Source organism: Thalassophryne amazonica, chromosome 12, assembly GCF_902500255.1.
Source record: "Thalassophryne amazonica chromosome 12, fThaAma1.1, whole genome shotgun sequence".
NCBI lineage: Eukaryota > Metazoa > Chordata > Actinopteri > Batrachoidiformes > Batrachoididae > Thalassophryne > Thalassophryne amazonica.
In genome coordinates, this window is record NC_047114.1 from 63,521,795 (window position 1) to 63,534,429 (window position 12,635).

The 12,635-nt window shown below is 42.3% G+C and overlaps 1 protein-coding gene across 1 annotated transcript in view; it reads right to left on the reverse strand.

The window, feature by feature from the left end:
* Positions 1-10,580: 10,580 nt before the first annotated feature.
* The window catches only part of LOC117521976 (potassium/sodium hyperpolarization-activated cyclic nucleotide-gated channel 2-like), a 130,771-nt gene continuing 128,716 nt past the window's right edge, over positions 10,581-12,635 (reverse strand). The window contains exon 8 of the mRNA XM_034183339.1: positions 10,581-12,608. Within this exon, the coding sequence (XP_034039230.1) occupies positions 11,674-12,608 (935 nt within the window). The 3' untranslated portion in view covers positions 10,581-11,673. The remainder of the gene's footprint in view (positions 12,609-12,635) is intronic.

Genomic DNA, 12,635 nt, shown 5'->3' on the forward strand with positions numbered 1-12,635 from the left:
GTCGACATTGTTTCACCTTTACTTTGGAGAACAAACATTCAACATAGTCACAACTATTCCATTTGTTAATCCCATTAGTTCAACTAATAATTTGCACCATGTTTTACCAAAACTGGAGCAACTTTAACTTTTGACCCCTGTACAAACTGAAACTGACCTTTGTCACCATTCTTGCTGTTTTTACCCCATAACTCCAGAACATTCAATCACAGATAGTTCAAACTATACCTTTTTGGAATCATTATCATCAGACACATAATGTGGTATCACTTTCAATATAATTGGAACATTTTTTAATTTTGATCCCTGTACAAACTGAAGCAAGAACTGCTCATGAGAACAGATTCATTCTTAAATAACATGAATATTTTAAGAGAACTCCTAGCATTCACTAATTTTCCATATTTTGAGGGTTATTTATTTATTAATTTTTTGTATAAACAAAATTTACCAGTGTTCCAAACATGTGGTAAGAGTCATGTGCAGTTAGTCTGCTGTCACCATACGTTTATCAGTAATTGATTGTATATTTTAATAGTTTTGTTGTGGTTTGGGGTTCCGGGCAGTGTTCTTTTAGCTAGTGTTTTTCCCTCCAGTGTTGCTGATTATGTGACACACCTGCAGCTGCAGCTGTAGCACACCTGTCAGTAGTGGCATCTCCTCAAGGCCTGGCTGAGCAGGAGGATACTGCTTAATTCTCAGTGTGGTACAGTTCCACTCTCAGTTTCCATCTGCATCAGACACTCAAAGCGCTTTACAATGATGCCTCACATTCACCCATTCACATAAACACACTCACACACCATTGTCAGGGTGCTGCCATGCAAGGCGCTCACTACACACCGGGAGCAACTAGGGGATTAAGGACCTTGCCCGAGGGTCCTTAGTGATTTTCCGGTCAGGCTGGGCTTTGAACCAAGGATCCTCTGGTCTCAAGCCCAACGCTTAACCATAAGACCATCACCTCCCCGTTAGTCTCTTGTTTTGTGTTCTTTGTGTTTAGCTATTTTCATTCCTTGACCCCTCTTGTTTGATACCTTGTTTTTGTCTCCTTGCAGATCTGCAGCCACCATCAGCTCCACTGGCCCACCTGGTTTCACTCGCTGCCTTCCAGTCCTCCAGGGGTCTCCTTCACCGCCTCAGTCATCAACTCCATATATTAATATTTTCATTTGAGAATAAACCTGTTATTTAACCCTAACCTTAACCATTCCTCCCTATTTTCACAACAGCTTTGAGGCAGTTTTAGTTTCAAAACCACACACAAATTACATGTAATAATATCAACATTATCCTGTTTATATTTCATCCAGATTGCTAAACTTTGACCCTGATCATTAATGTTTGACCACGTCAATGACTGTTTAATATTATCTTTGATCATGAGCTTTGATCCTGTTCAGCGACCTTGGAACCTCATAGCTGTTCTTCAGTCCTAATTACTGAACTTTGCCCCTGATCACTAAAGTTTGATTACATTCCTAACTTTTATCCTTTATTGGTGATGTTTGATTCTGTCAAATATCCTTTGGTTCTGATCAGTGTCCTTTGATCCTAATGACTGAACATTGATTTGAAATGCTGAGCTTTGATTTAAATCCTGACATTTGATAGTGATCACTGACTTTTGGTCCCAAATCACAGATCTTAGATCACAGTCTCTGAACTTTGATCACAATTGCTGATTGTTCTCTCACCATCTGTAAAAAGCCTACAGCTATGGAAAAACTTCATATGAGAGGACTTCAGAAAGTTCTTGGCCTCACCTGGAAACAACGGGCATACAAGATACAACCTTCTTCTTCAAAGGGATAGCAACGCCTGAACATTGGTAGATCAACTGCATTAAAGTTAAGGGAAACTATGAAGGTGATGGTTCCTCTCTGGGAACCATCACCTTCGAAGAAGAGGAAACATGACTCAGCCCAGAGGAAGCCTTGGGCCCCCATCTGGAGCCAGGCCTGGACTGAGGGCCTGTCAGTAAGCACCTGGTGGCCAGGCTTGCCATGGAGCCCGGTTGGGTTGGAGAACTAGCCTTCTCCACCCTGGGTGCTCACCACCCGCGGGGGGGGAAATGCTGGGGTTGGGTGTAATGTCCCATGGGTGGCAGTGAAGTTGAGGGCCTCGAAGGACCAGACCCGAGCGGCAGAGGTTAGCTCTGGGGGGTGTGGAACATCACCTCACTTTGGGGGAAGGAGCCATACCTTGTGCAGGAGGTGGAGTGCTACCAGTTAGCTCTGTTGGGCTTTGCCTCCATGCACAGCCTCAGCTCTGGAACCACTCTTATCGACAGGGGTTGGACCTTATTCTTCTCTGGAATTGCCCAGGGTGTGAGGTGCTGAGGGGGAATCATGAATTCCTGGCTGAGCGCAGTTACGTTGAAGTTTATCCTGATAGATGAGAGGGTGGCCTCCCTGCGCCTTCAGGTGGCGGAGGGAAAACTCTGACTGTTGTTTGTGCATATGTACCAAACAGCAGTTCGACGTATTCGGCCTTCTTGGAGTCCCTGAATGTTGTCTCCAGTGGAGGACTCCATTGTTCTGCTGGGGGACTTCAACACAGACATGGGCAGTGACAGAGACACCTGGAGCCTCATATACAAAGACTTGCATGGATTTCCTGCTGAAACATGGCATATGCCAAAACCCAGAAACTGGCGTAAGCACAAAAATATGCAGATGTACCAAAGTGTGCGCAGGCATGTATCCAAGCACGCCCTCTTTGTACATACCAATCAATGTTTTATTGAGCACATATGCACACGCACCAAGCTCCTGCCTTTTCACACCCCGATTTATATATGCAAATTTATTGAAATAGTTTGGTTGTGTTATTTGCTGGTACCATAAGTACTGTACCCACAAAGCGAGAGCTGTGTTTGGGTTCTCGGCAGGAAGTCCAACTCGTTTCCGGTGGGGGTTGGTCTTTGCCAGGGCTGTGCCTTATCACCAATCCTGTTTGTGATATTCATGGACAAGATATTGAGGCGCAGTCGGGGAAAGGAGGATCTTCAGTTTGGTGGGCTCAGGGTCTCATCACGGCTTTTTGCAGATGATGTGGTCCTGTTGGCTTCGTCGGCCTGTGACCTCCGACACTCACTGGGTCAGTTCGCAGCCGAGTGTGAAGCAGCTGGGATGCTTTACTTCATGATGCATTTTCTCAGGAATGAAATCACAGAACGGCATGAAATCCCCAAAATAGCCGAATAGCCGAAACAACTCAAAATGCACTCTCATTAATGGATGAGCCAAATGCTGCCAAGTGTATCATGCACACAGTCCAAACTGTCAGTATATATAAAAAATGGCTAGTAAAGGTGATGCTATAAATAATAAAACCACTTTGAAAAAAAACCAACTTCTAATAACTTCTGATCCCTCAGTTGCACATCGGAAAACTTTATACTGCTGGAATCAGTGGATTAAGCTCTTTCCGGTGGTATAGGCCTACCTGTTTGTGCTGAGATAGGTTTTTCATAATTTGCAACATATGTAAAATAGGTCAGCACAAAGTGGACCGAAACCTTGTTTACAAGTTTCTTGACTAAGTTTGACCATAACTGATCATATTTAATTAATGATGGGTTTTCTCATTAGTGGGATTACCAAATGGTATGAAATGTGGGATGAAATGTTTGGTAGGGCACAGAACAACCCAGCCATATCCAGAAAATGTCAGGTAAAGCTGCTAGGTGGAGCTACAAATAATAAATATGTTTTGACAAAAATAACTTCTAATAAATTGTGAAATTTCAGTCACACATAGGAAATTTTTATATTGTTGCGATCAGTGAAATAATCTTAGGCCACGCCCATTTGTGCCTTGATACGTTTTTGCAAAATTTTGAAATATGCAAAATAGGCCAACGTGAACTAGTCTCTGGATTTTTTACACAGAAAGGCCAGATTGGTGTCAAAATGTTCTCTTCTTCATGACTCTGAACAACTGGACCCGAAACTTTCTAATTTTTCTTCTGTTTGGGGGGGTAGCTTCAACTTTGACCATGTGCACAGCTATTTTATTTATGTTGAGTTTTTACTCAAATGGCATGAAATTTGGCAGGTGTATGGTTGGCCTCTGTAATAACCATAGTACCAAATTTGGTTGAACTGCTCCACTAGATGGCGCTGCAAAGGATATTATGAATTTCAGAGCAATAACATGCTCTAAAATTCATGTAGATATTGCCCGAGGCTTCTCCGTGGTCCCTGCATGGGGCAGGCCTATATCCGCGGTAGTGTGGGGAGGGGGTGTGTGCTTGGGCCCTTAATATTTGCTTGCAAATCTAGTTACTTTTTATTTTTCAGCCCCTTCCCTATGTTAAGACGCCATTATCAAAGGGACACTGAACTCTGACAAGGTTTCACCATTTGACACTTTCAAACATGTCACAAATTACAGAACCAATAAATAAAAGTCCACAGACAGATTGGTTTGCCAATGCACTCATCTTTTTATTGCACAACAATGTATCATCTTTTCTGCATGCCTAAACAACATTGTCACTGACTGACAGACCAGCTTATTGAGAGAGACCGGGGTGTGGCTCTGTGTTCTCGGCCGGCAGAGGTGGTGAACAAGACAGCCTTTTGGACGCAAGTTCAAATTACACCATGCCCCCCAGCAGACTAGATGGTGAACATACCACCCACTGCCAAATATCACCCTGACTGTTTGAGATCCAGTTGAAGTAGCTGCAGCTCAGGCCAGGTGCTGATTTGTACTTGGGTTGTAGACATCACCTTAGGCAGAGGTGGAGTTCTGAAAAATCTCAAGCATTTTGCAGAAGAAGTTGAGGGCAGCCTGGTTGCAGACCGGCCTCCAGACAAAGAGAACACTTGCTGTATTCCATATCTCTGCTGTCTACCTGTCCACCTGATGCTGGATAAGTGTCTGGATGCTCACACTGTACTGCTCGTGCAGGCCATGGAATGCTACTAAGTCTAAAGATGTGCTGGAGTCACTTCTACGAGCATTACAGTGGGTTTTTCCTTGTTTTATTTTATTTTTTTAAAATAAAAATAGCCATGTCTCCAGCTTGTGCCGGTGTCTTTTTCACCATCCTATGGGTTTTATACCCCTAATGGCATCAAATTCTCCAGTGGGACCAACGTTTAGGAAAGGCACAGGAACACACACACGCACACACAAACTCAAGCACACAATACACAGAGTCCTGAAGCAGAGAGAGAAGGCTTAGGTAAGCGAAACAGGCTGCAGTAACTACGACACAAAGATATAACCGTTAGACTAAATGAAATCATTGCACAGTAATTGATACACAAAATCTACATTTGAAGGTCCCACTAAGAATTGTATGCAGACTTCGGCTTAGATAAGAAAAATACAGGCATGATCTTTGTTTTTATCTGTCAAAGTGACTCAGGTTGGGAGTTATAACCTCTGAGCCAAATTCAGTCATTTTTTTTTTTTTTTTTTTTTACTGCAAGCGGCATGAGAGAAAAGTCTGCAACATACAATTTAAGAAAGACTTTCTCACATGGGCACATCTGACTGTTGATCAATATTGATATTATGCGGGCATTGCCACTGTCCCCCCCTCATCAACCCCCGAACCCGCACCCCCCCCCACAGGTTTTGGCACTGTGCAGCAAGCAGGCCATCTAAGCCAATGTCTAGACTGCCAGTATCCACCTGAAGCCTCTCAGAGCTCACCCACTTATTGTAAAAAAAATGTTTCTTGTACAGCAGGTTGTGGTAAAAACACAACAATGTGCCCCACATCTCTTTGTATACCATATGTACAGGACATGAAGGTATAGAGTACAGCGCGCATGGTGTTGGAAGGCTCAAACCAACGAAAATGTGCAATTTTGTGTTTCCCCAAATCCGGGAAAATTATACATACTGACATTGTCATTTAAATTCAGCAATACTTTGCCTTCATCTAATGTTTGTTTGTTTTTTGTTTTGTTTTTTTACTTTTTTTAACATACATATATTGCAAGTTGGAAATAATACCACAAGTTTGCATTTTTTACAGGCACAAACATACCACAAAAATAAACTATGTGTAAACTAGACAAACTAGGCACAAGGTATATACAGTCCATGTGCGTGGGGCACATTAGAAAACCAACAAAGAAATGTACAGACAAAATCTAAACCCTTTTACAAACAAAAACAAAACCCTGATTTGCTAACGTTATCAAGACCGACACATTCAGTCCTCTGAACCAACAAAGAAAAATAAGTCTACTCTTAATAATTGTCAGTCAGTGTCAAAACAAGCAGGAGGGACTTCAATCCCACATTACAACAAGATCCAAATGAAGAACCATTAAACAATCACACTTTGAACCATCTGGCATGAGGTACAGCAGACATAGAAAGTCTTCACACCCTTGGGATTTTAAATATATATATTAATTATTATTTTATTTTATATTATTACAATAATTATTATTATATATATTATTATTACAAAAAAGCCTTCATTCTATAATTTTTTGGAATACATGATTTAAATTAAAAAAAAAAAAAATTAAACATGTATACACACCTTTCAATATAATTGCAGAATTAAATGATCACTTTTACAGCCAGAGAATGGTCACAGGAACATTTTCAAATCACTGAATATGTGTTCGAGCGCATATAAACCAATCATTACAAAGAAGAAACCCAGTATAGTACTATATGGTAAATCTGTCTTGAGCAGAAAGCCATCAAAAACACGGTGATAGTGTATAAGGATACAGGTGAGGGAAGCCACCTAGATCCCCATGACAACACTGAAGGAGGTTTTAGGGTTCATTGGCTGAAGAGTAGCTGGGTATTCGTTACAGACTTGCACAAAAGATTAGCAATATTTTCAGAATGTGAACAAAGCAGAACTGAGAAATGTCAGTATTTCCTTTAACTGATGGAATGTGGCTGCTGGGTTCTGTGCTTTTATGAGGACTGTCATTCTAGCGAGGCTCTTGCAAGAATTGTAAATCTAACAGCAACAGAACGGTACATCCCGCTAAATATTGCCATTTCATTGTTTTGTATTATCCAATATTGTCGGAACATCATCTCTTATAACGCTGAGCAAGCTCTCTACACCTTACTCCATCTAGATGTACAGTGTCGCTTATTGTAGACTGTCATGTGACGCTTTCTGTATGTCATGTAACCCTGTAAAGGTGAAAAAAGAGTTTTTCAGACAATCTGAAAAACCACCTCATGCAAGTGTAAAAACTTTTTTGTGATATGTGAGAATTTTCTTTCCAAATATATGTGTTTCCATTAAATTAATTTTCAATTCAAGACTTCAATTTGTGCAGTTTGGAAGGTAATGGAAACCCACCTAGGGAACATCACTTGGCTTGTTTTTGGAAATCTGGCTGTAACCCAGACAATGTACTTCTGCTATAATTAAACAGGGTGCATACTTATGTTATCCATTATTTTGACTTTTATTTAGCTCATATTAAAGAGAGTTGGTTTAACCATGAGATTCAACAGCAAATGCTTTGGTGCCACATGTCACTGAATCTATCACTCCACAGAACCCCCTTGGGTCCTAGATGGTGACCACCTGGGCACACAATTGGTCCATCCTCCAGGTGAAATGTGGGCGTTCTCTTGTCCTCTTCCAGCTGCTGGTGTCCTCAACACTGAGGCACCTGTATGCTGGATCATGCACAGAAAAATGTGCCACATGGCCAAGAATTTCATAGCTGATGTTTCCTCGCAATGCAAGTCATCTAAGTCTCACAAGTTACTGCTCGGTTGGCACAAAGTCATTCCAGCAGAAACCAAGGATCGTCCAAAGTGACCTAGCACTGAAGACATTGAGTTGTTGCCTTCAGTCACTGGTTAGCATCTAAAGCCCCGGTCACACAGCACTAACGATGGATACCGAATCCCCCCCAAAAAAACAAGAAATCTGGACTTACATTGTCATCGTGTAACCGTCGTCCAGCTTCGTTCCTCCAGGTGGCACTTCGTCTGAATTTTTAAACTGTCAAATGTGAACGAATCCCAACGACAACCTCAATTTGTCCGTGTTCCGTTTTGCTTTCTGTCTTGATGGTTCCCTATCATTTGCGTAGTTCGTTTTCAAGGAACAATACTGTCATCCAGCAACCTTATGGCTCCATTAGTTCTTCCCAGGATTCTCTTGATCACAAAGACAGAAGACCCAGAGACATCAATGCCACTTTTGAGATAAATGAATGTTTCTACAAATTCCACACTTTTGCTCTTACACTTCTGATGGCTAAGTCATTGAAAGCCTGGATCTCAGTCTTGATCCAGGACAATCGCCAACCCAAACATTCCAATTCTGAATTACCAATATAATCCTTAAAAAGAAAAAAAAAATCATAGTTAAAAAATTTTTTTAAACCCAGGGATGTGGAGACTTTTTGCTGTAAATACGGCACTAGATTATGCAGATGAGCCTCACAGCTGAGGGTTCAAACAGAGTAGTACTGATCAGCGGGTCCATGATGTCGTCCATTGGGTGGGAGTGAATTACACACGTCAGTATCATACTGGATGAATGAAACACTGATATTGCCTGAAAAATGAGCTCTTTCACTCTCCTTCCATCCTGCTCTCACTGACTGTGGACTCATTCAAATAATATCAGCACAGTCCTGATAGCAGCTTAATAGGGCTAACTCTGGTATTAGCACAAAGGAATAGGGAAGAGGATCAACTGATTGCACTGAAACAGTACTGAAGCACACAACAGCCATTGAATCAAACAAACTCAATTCATTCATAATCGTATTGGCATTTTGGCATGTACCTTTCCCATAGGAAAAAAAGCAATAGAAAGTTACTGTGTTGATGATGAAAGGAGTCACAGCATTGTGACACGTACAGCAAAGAATAGAGTTTTGTGCACATCTCCTGTCAAACAAAGTAAAAATGTCGCTGCTCGACAGTAAAAATGAGCCAGATTACACACTTTACAATGAAGCCCTTGGATAAAAACAATCACCTATACCTTGTTTCAAGATTTGAACAGCATTCAGGAAAAGTCAGCAAACCAAATGGGCAGAATCAAGCATGTTATGCGAGTTAAGACTCCATGAGTTACGTTGTTTTTCCGGGCCAGTCAGAATTTGAGAGGAACCGTCTTATCTGGCCTCCCATCATATTGATCATGGGAGGATAGAACAGTATTAGAAATAAATACGTCTGTCTGAAAAGGTAGCAAACCTGAGTGAAACATGCATTATGTCCGTTTTACAATTTGGATTGATTTTCAAAACTGAAAAGTTTGGATGTAGTGCAAAGTTAATTTGTACTGAATCTCCCGTTAACCAGTGGTCCTGCAACTGCTTTAAGTGAGCATGAATTTTCCATTTGAAGCTCATAGTGCAACACAGTGTTCTTTACCAAATGTACACACATGGTTGCAGCTCACGTTCTTGCACAAGAGAAGAAGTAAGTCCTACCTAGATAGGCCCTGAGACCCATTGGTGACAGTGCGCATCTCCAGATGCCATAGCGTCCAACTCAGGTTACTTCTCCAGCCAAGGGTGGTGCCCACTTTTGAGCTGGGTGAACCGAGACAATGAGATTAAGTGTCTTGTCCAAGTGGCATGAGCATGAATTTTTAATTTAATCTTTATTTAACCAGGTTAGTCCCTTTAAGATTGAGACCTCTTTAGCAAGGGAGACCTGGACAATTATAAAGTTTTCAATTCACCTAACCTGCATGTCTTTAAATGTGGGAGGAAACCCACGCAAACACGGGGAGAACATGCAAACTCCACAAAGAAAGGCCACAGGTGGGAATCAAACCCATGACCTTCTCGCTGCGAGGCAACAGTGCTAACCACTAAGTCACCGTGCTTATTACATATTGATAGCCCAACTCTTCATCCACTGAGCTACCTGCTCTTGCACAAAAGCAATAAGAAAAATGATAACATATTGTGGTGGCGGGTTAGCATACAGGATAAACACGGCAGCGTTTGCTCCCAGAAAGCATGATCAAAAAAGATCGGACAACTCAACTACACATACAGAAATGCCCACACACCTTTGCATCATAAAAGCTTCTTTGATTCCCTGTCCCTTTATGTACATGGCAGTTTATATCTGATTAGCTTTCTTCCTTCTCGTATGGCATACATTCAGCAAGAGAAGGCTTTTAAGGTCACCACCATCAGAATGTTTATAACCGAAGCGTGAGCCCGCTTCCAAAATTTGATGGAGATTCTTAAATAGGATCCAAATGTTCAGACATTCATAAAACACTGTGTCTCATATTGCCCTATCTCACCATGAACATCCTATTCAACTTATATTTTCTGACGTTTTTGAGGATATGAGCCACAAAACTCTTCTCATGACTATGAACCAGTTTTACGCAGTTCGGCCCATCGTTTCACATAAATGACAATTAAGCCATCTTATTCCCTTGAATGTTTTTGGTTAAGGTTTACAACATAGTCACTGAATTACATTACCTCAAAGTGAAGCCACATTAGCTGCTGGATTTGTTAAGATTTCACATTAAAAAGACAAACTCAAGAAAAAGAAAGAAATTCACTTTCCTGTACAGCATATGTATAGATATTTATACTCATATATATTTATATATAGGCGGGGTAGAGTATTGCAGAATTATATTGCATGTGTTAATCAATAAACCTAGACAAAAAACAAGCAAGTATACAATATGGGTTTTTTCCACCAATGTTTCTTTTCAGTAAAGCTCAGATTATTTCACCACCTTTGCCTTCAGGGTTACAATCAAGAGTGCTGACCAACCAGTTGACCGCGGAGATGTTTCTCCAGACGGGTCAGTGTCGGACGACAGCGCGTTGAACCAGTTGCACTTGACAATGCAGTGTAGTGCGTGAGTCCATTCTCTAAAAATAGAACTGTAACATACAAACCCACACACACAAACTTACATCCATGTATACGAACGAACCAAATATATGGCTTCTAACATTGAATCAAGGCAGTTAAATAAATGGCATTTTCTTCAATGTTTCTTTTAGTTGATACAGACACAACCAGACTTTGTGTTCAAGCTCAACTTTGGTTTGGGTAGATACACTGAATATAATATCCTTCCACACATTTTTCATCAACTATTTACACAAAGATGTAAGATCGACCAGCGGTCTAAAACACTATGTTCACTACGATTTTAAACAATATGAAGAGCAATGTGTCTGTTTGCTACGACAGCTTATATGGAAAAATTACACTCAGAACATGTTTTTAAACACTTAAAATGTCATTGTTATTTGTCCTCAAGTCCCTGATTTTCATTTTTAAGTCCAGCTCCTGCTAGATTGCATTGCATGGATTCTACACAGTATGCAACAGTTACATTAATCATACTTTTCATTGTATCTTTACAGTAAAGACAGCGATACAGAGTAGGTGTTTGGAAGCAGAGTGTAAGGGGTGATACTAAGACTAAAGGTGTCGGCACAGTAGTCTAGGCCAGCAACACCTTAGGTTATAGGTTTAATTGTATAGACTACTCCTAGCCATAGTGTCACAGGACTTTGAGTTGCTTGTTTCCGTCTGCTGACACCAGCGCACAGTGCATCCGGGTCGAATGACTGATGGCCTGGGTGGTAGGTGATTTGGCCCAAGGAGGCTGACACTGCAGCCAGACTGACCAAAAACAAACAGGTACTCCTACAAAAAAGGCCTCATTCCTGAACTCTACCAGGGTCACAAGTTGGAAGACAGCCGAGATCTGGCAGAGTCTAGCTCTGGAAGGCTGACAATTGAATCTTTCTTGGGAACTCCAGATTCTGGAGGTCTTGACGTAGCAGCTGCTGCTGCCCCCATTCCAGCAGGTCCAGCAGGAGGTGGTGTGGATGCAAAGGCCACCCTCTGTGCTGCACCCACTGGTCTCCCTACCCCTGAGGGCCCTGGCAGGTTGGGGTGAGAGAGTTGAGGTGGGCCAATGGAGGTGTTGGATGTACCGGTGGATGGTGGAGGGCTGGGGGCCACAGAGGCAGCCTGCAAGGTTCCTTCCTGCGGGAGTGAAGGCTGGGAGGCAGAAAGGGCACGAGTATCCTGACTCAAGCTGCCTGTATGAAGGGAGTGGGTGCTCTTATGTGAGGCAGGCCTCTGGTGGGTCTGTGGGGGGCTCGGTATATGATGCTGCACGAGGGACAACTGGGAACCAGAGGGTCCTGCGCTCCCCATGTATTGGAAGGGCCGCCCTGAAGCTGCTAGTGGACTTTGGACAGGTGGGCTAGAGATTGCAGAACCAAATGCACCGCCAAGGTTCTGAGGGGGTTGAGACTGAAGAGGAGACATGGAAACTGGACTGGACAGGTTCTGCAGGACCTGGAACCGTCGCACCATGTGAGGAGACTGAAGAGTCCCTGGTCCAACCATCTGGGGGCAGAAGCTCATGGCCACAGCCTGCTGAAGGGTGGCAATAGCAGAGCCTGTTGGAGGCTGTCCAGGAGGAGCAAAGATACCGCCAATGGATGGGGTCATTGACATGGCTCTGGGTCGCTGTAGATCCACTCGTTTCACCATTTCGCGATCGTATTTGACAATCTCCTGGATCATCTCATTCTCTTGGTTATTGAAGACCCCGGAGTTAAGATCATGTTGAACCTTGTGCATCAGGATGGAGTTCTTTTTCCCTGTGGATGAAATTAAAAAGAGACATA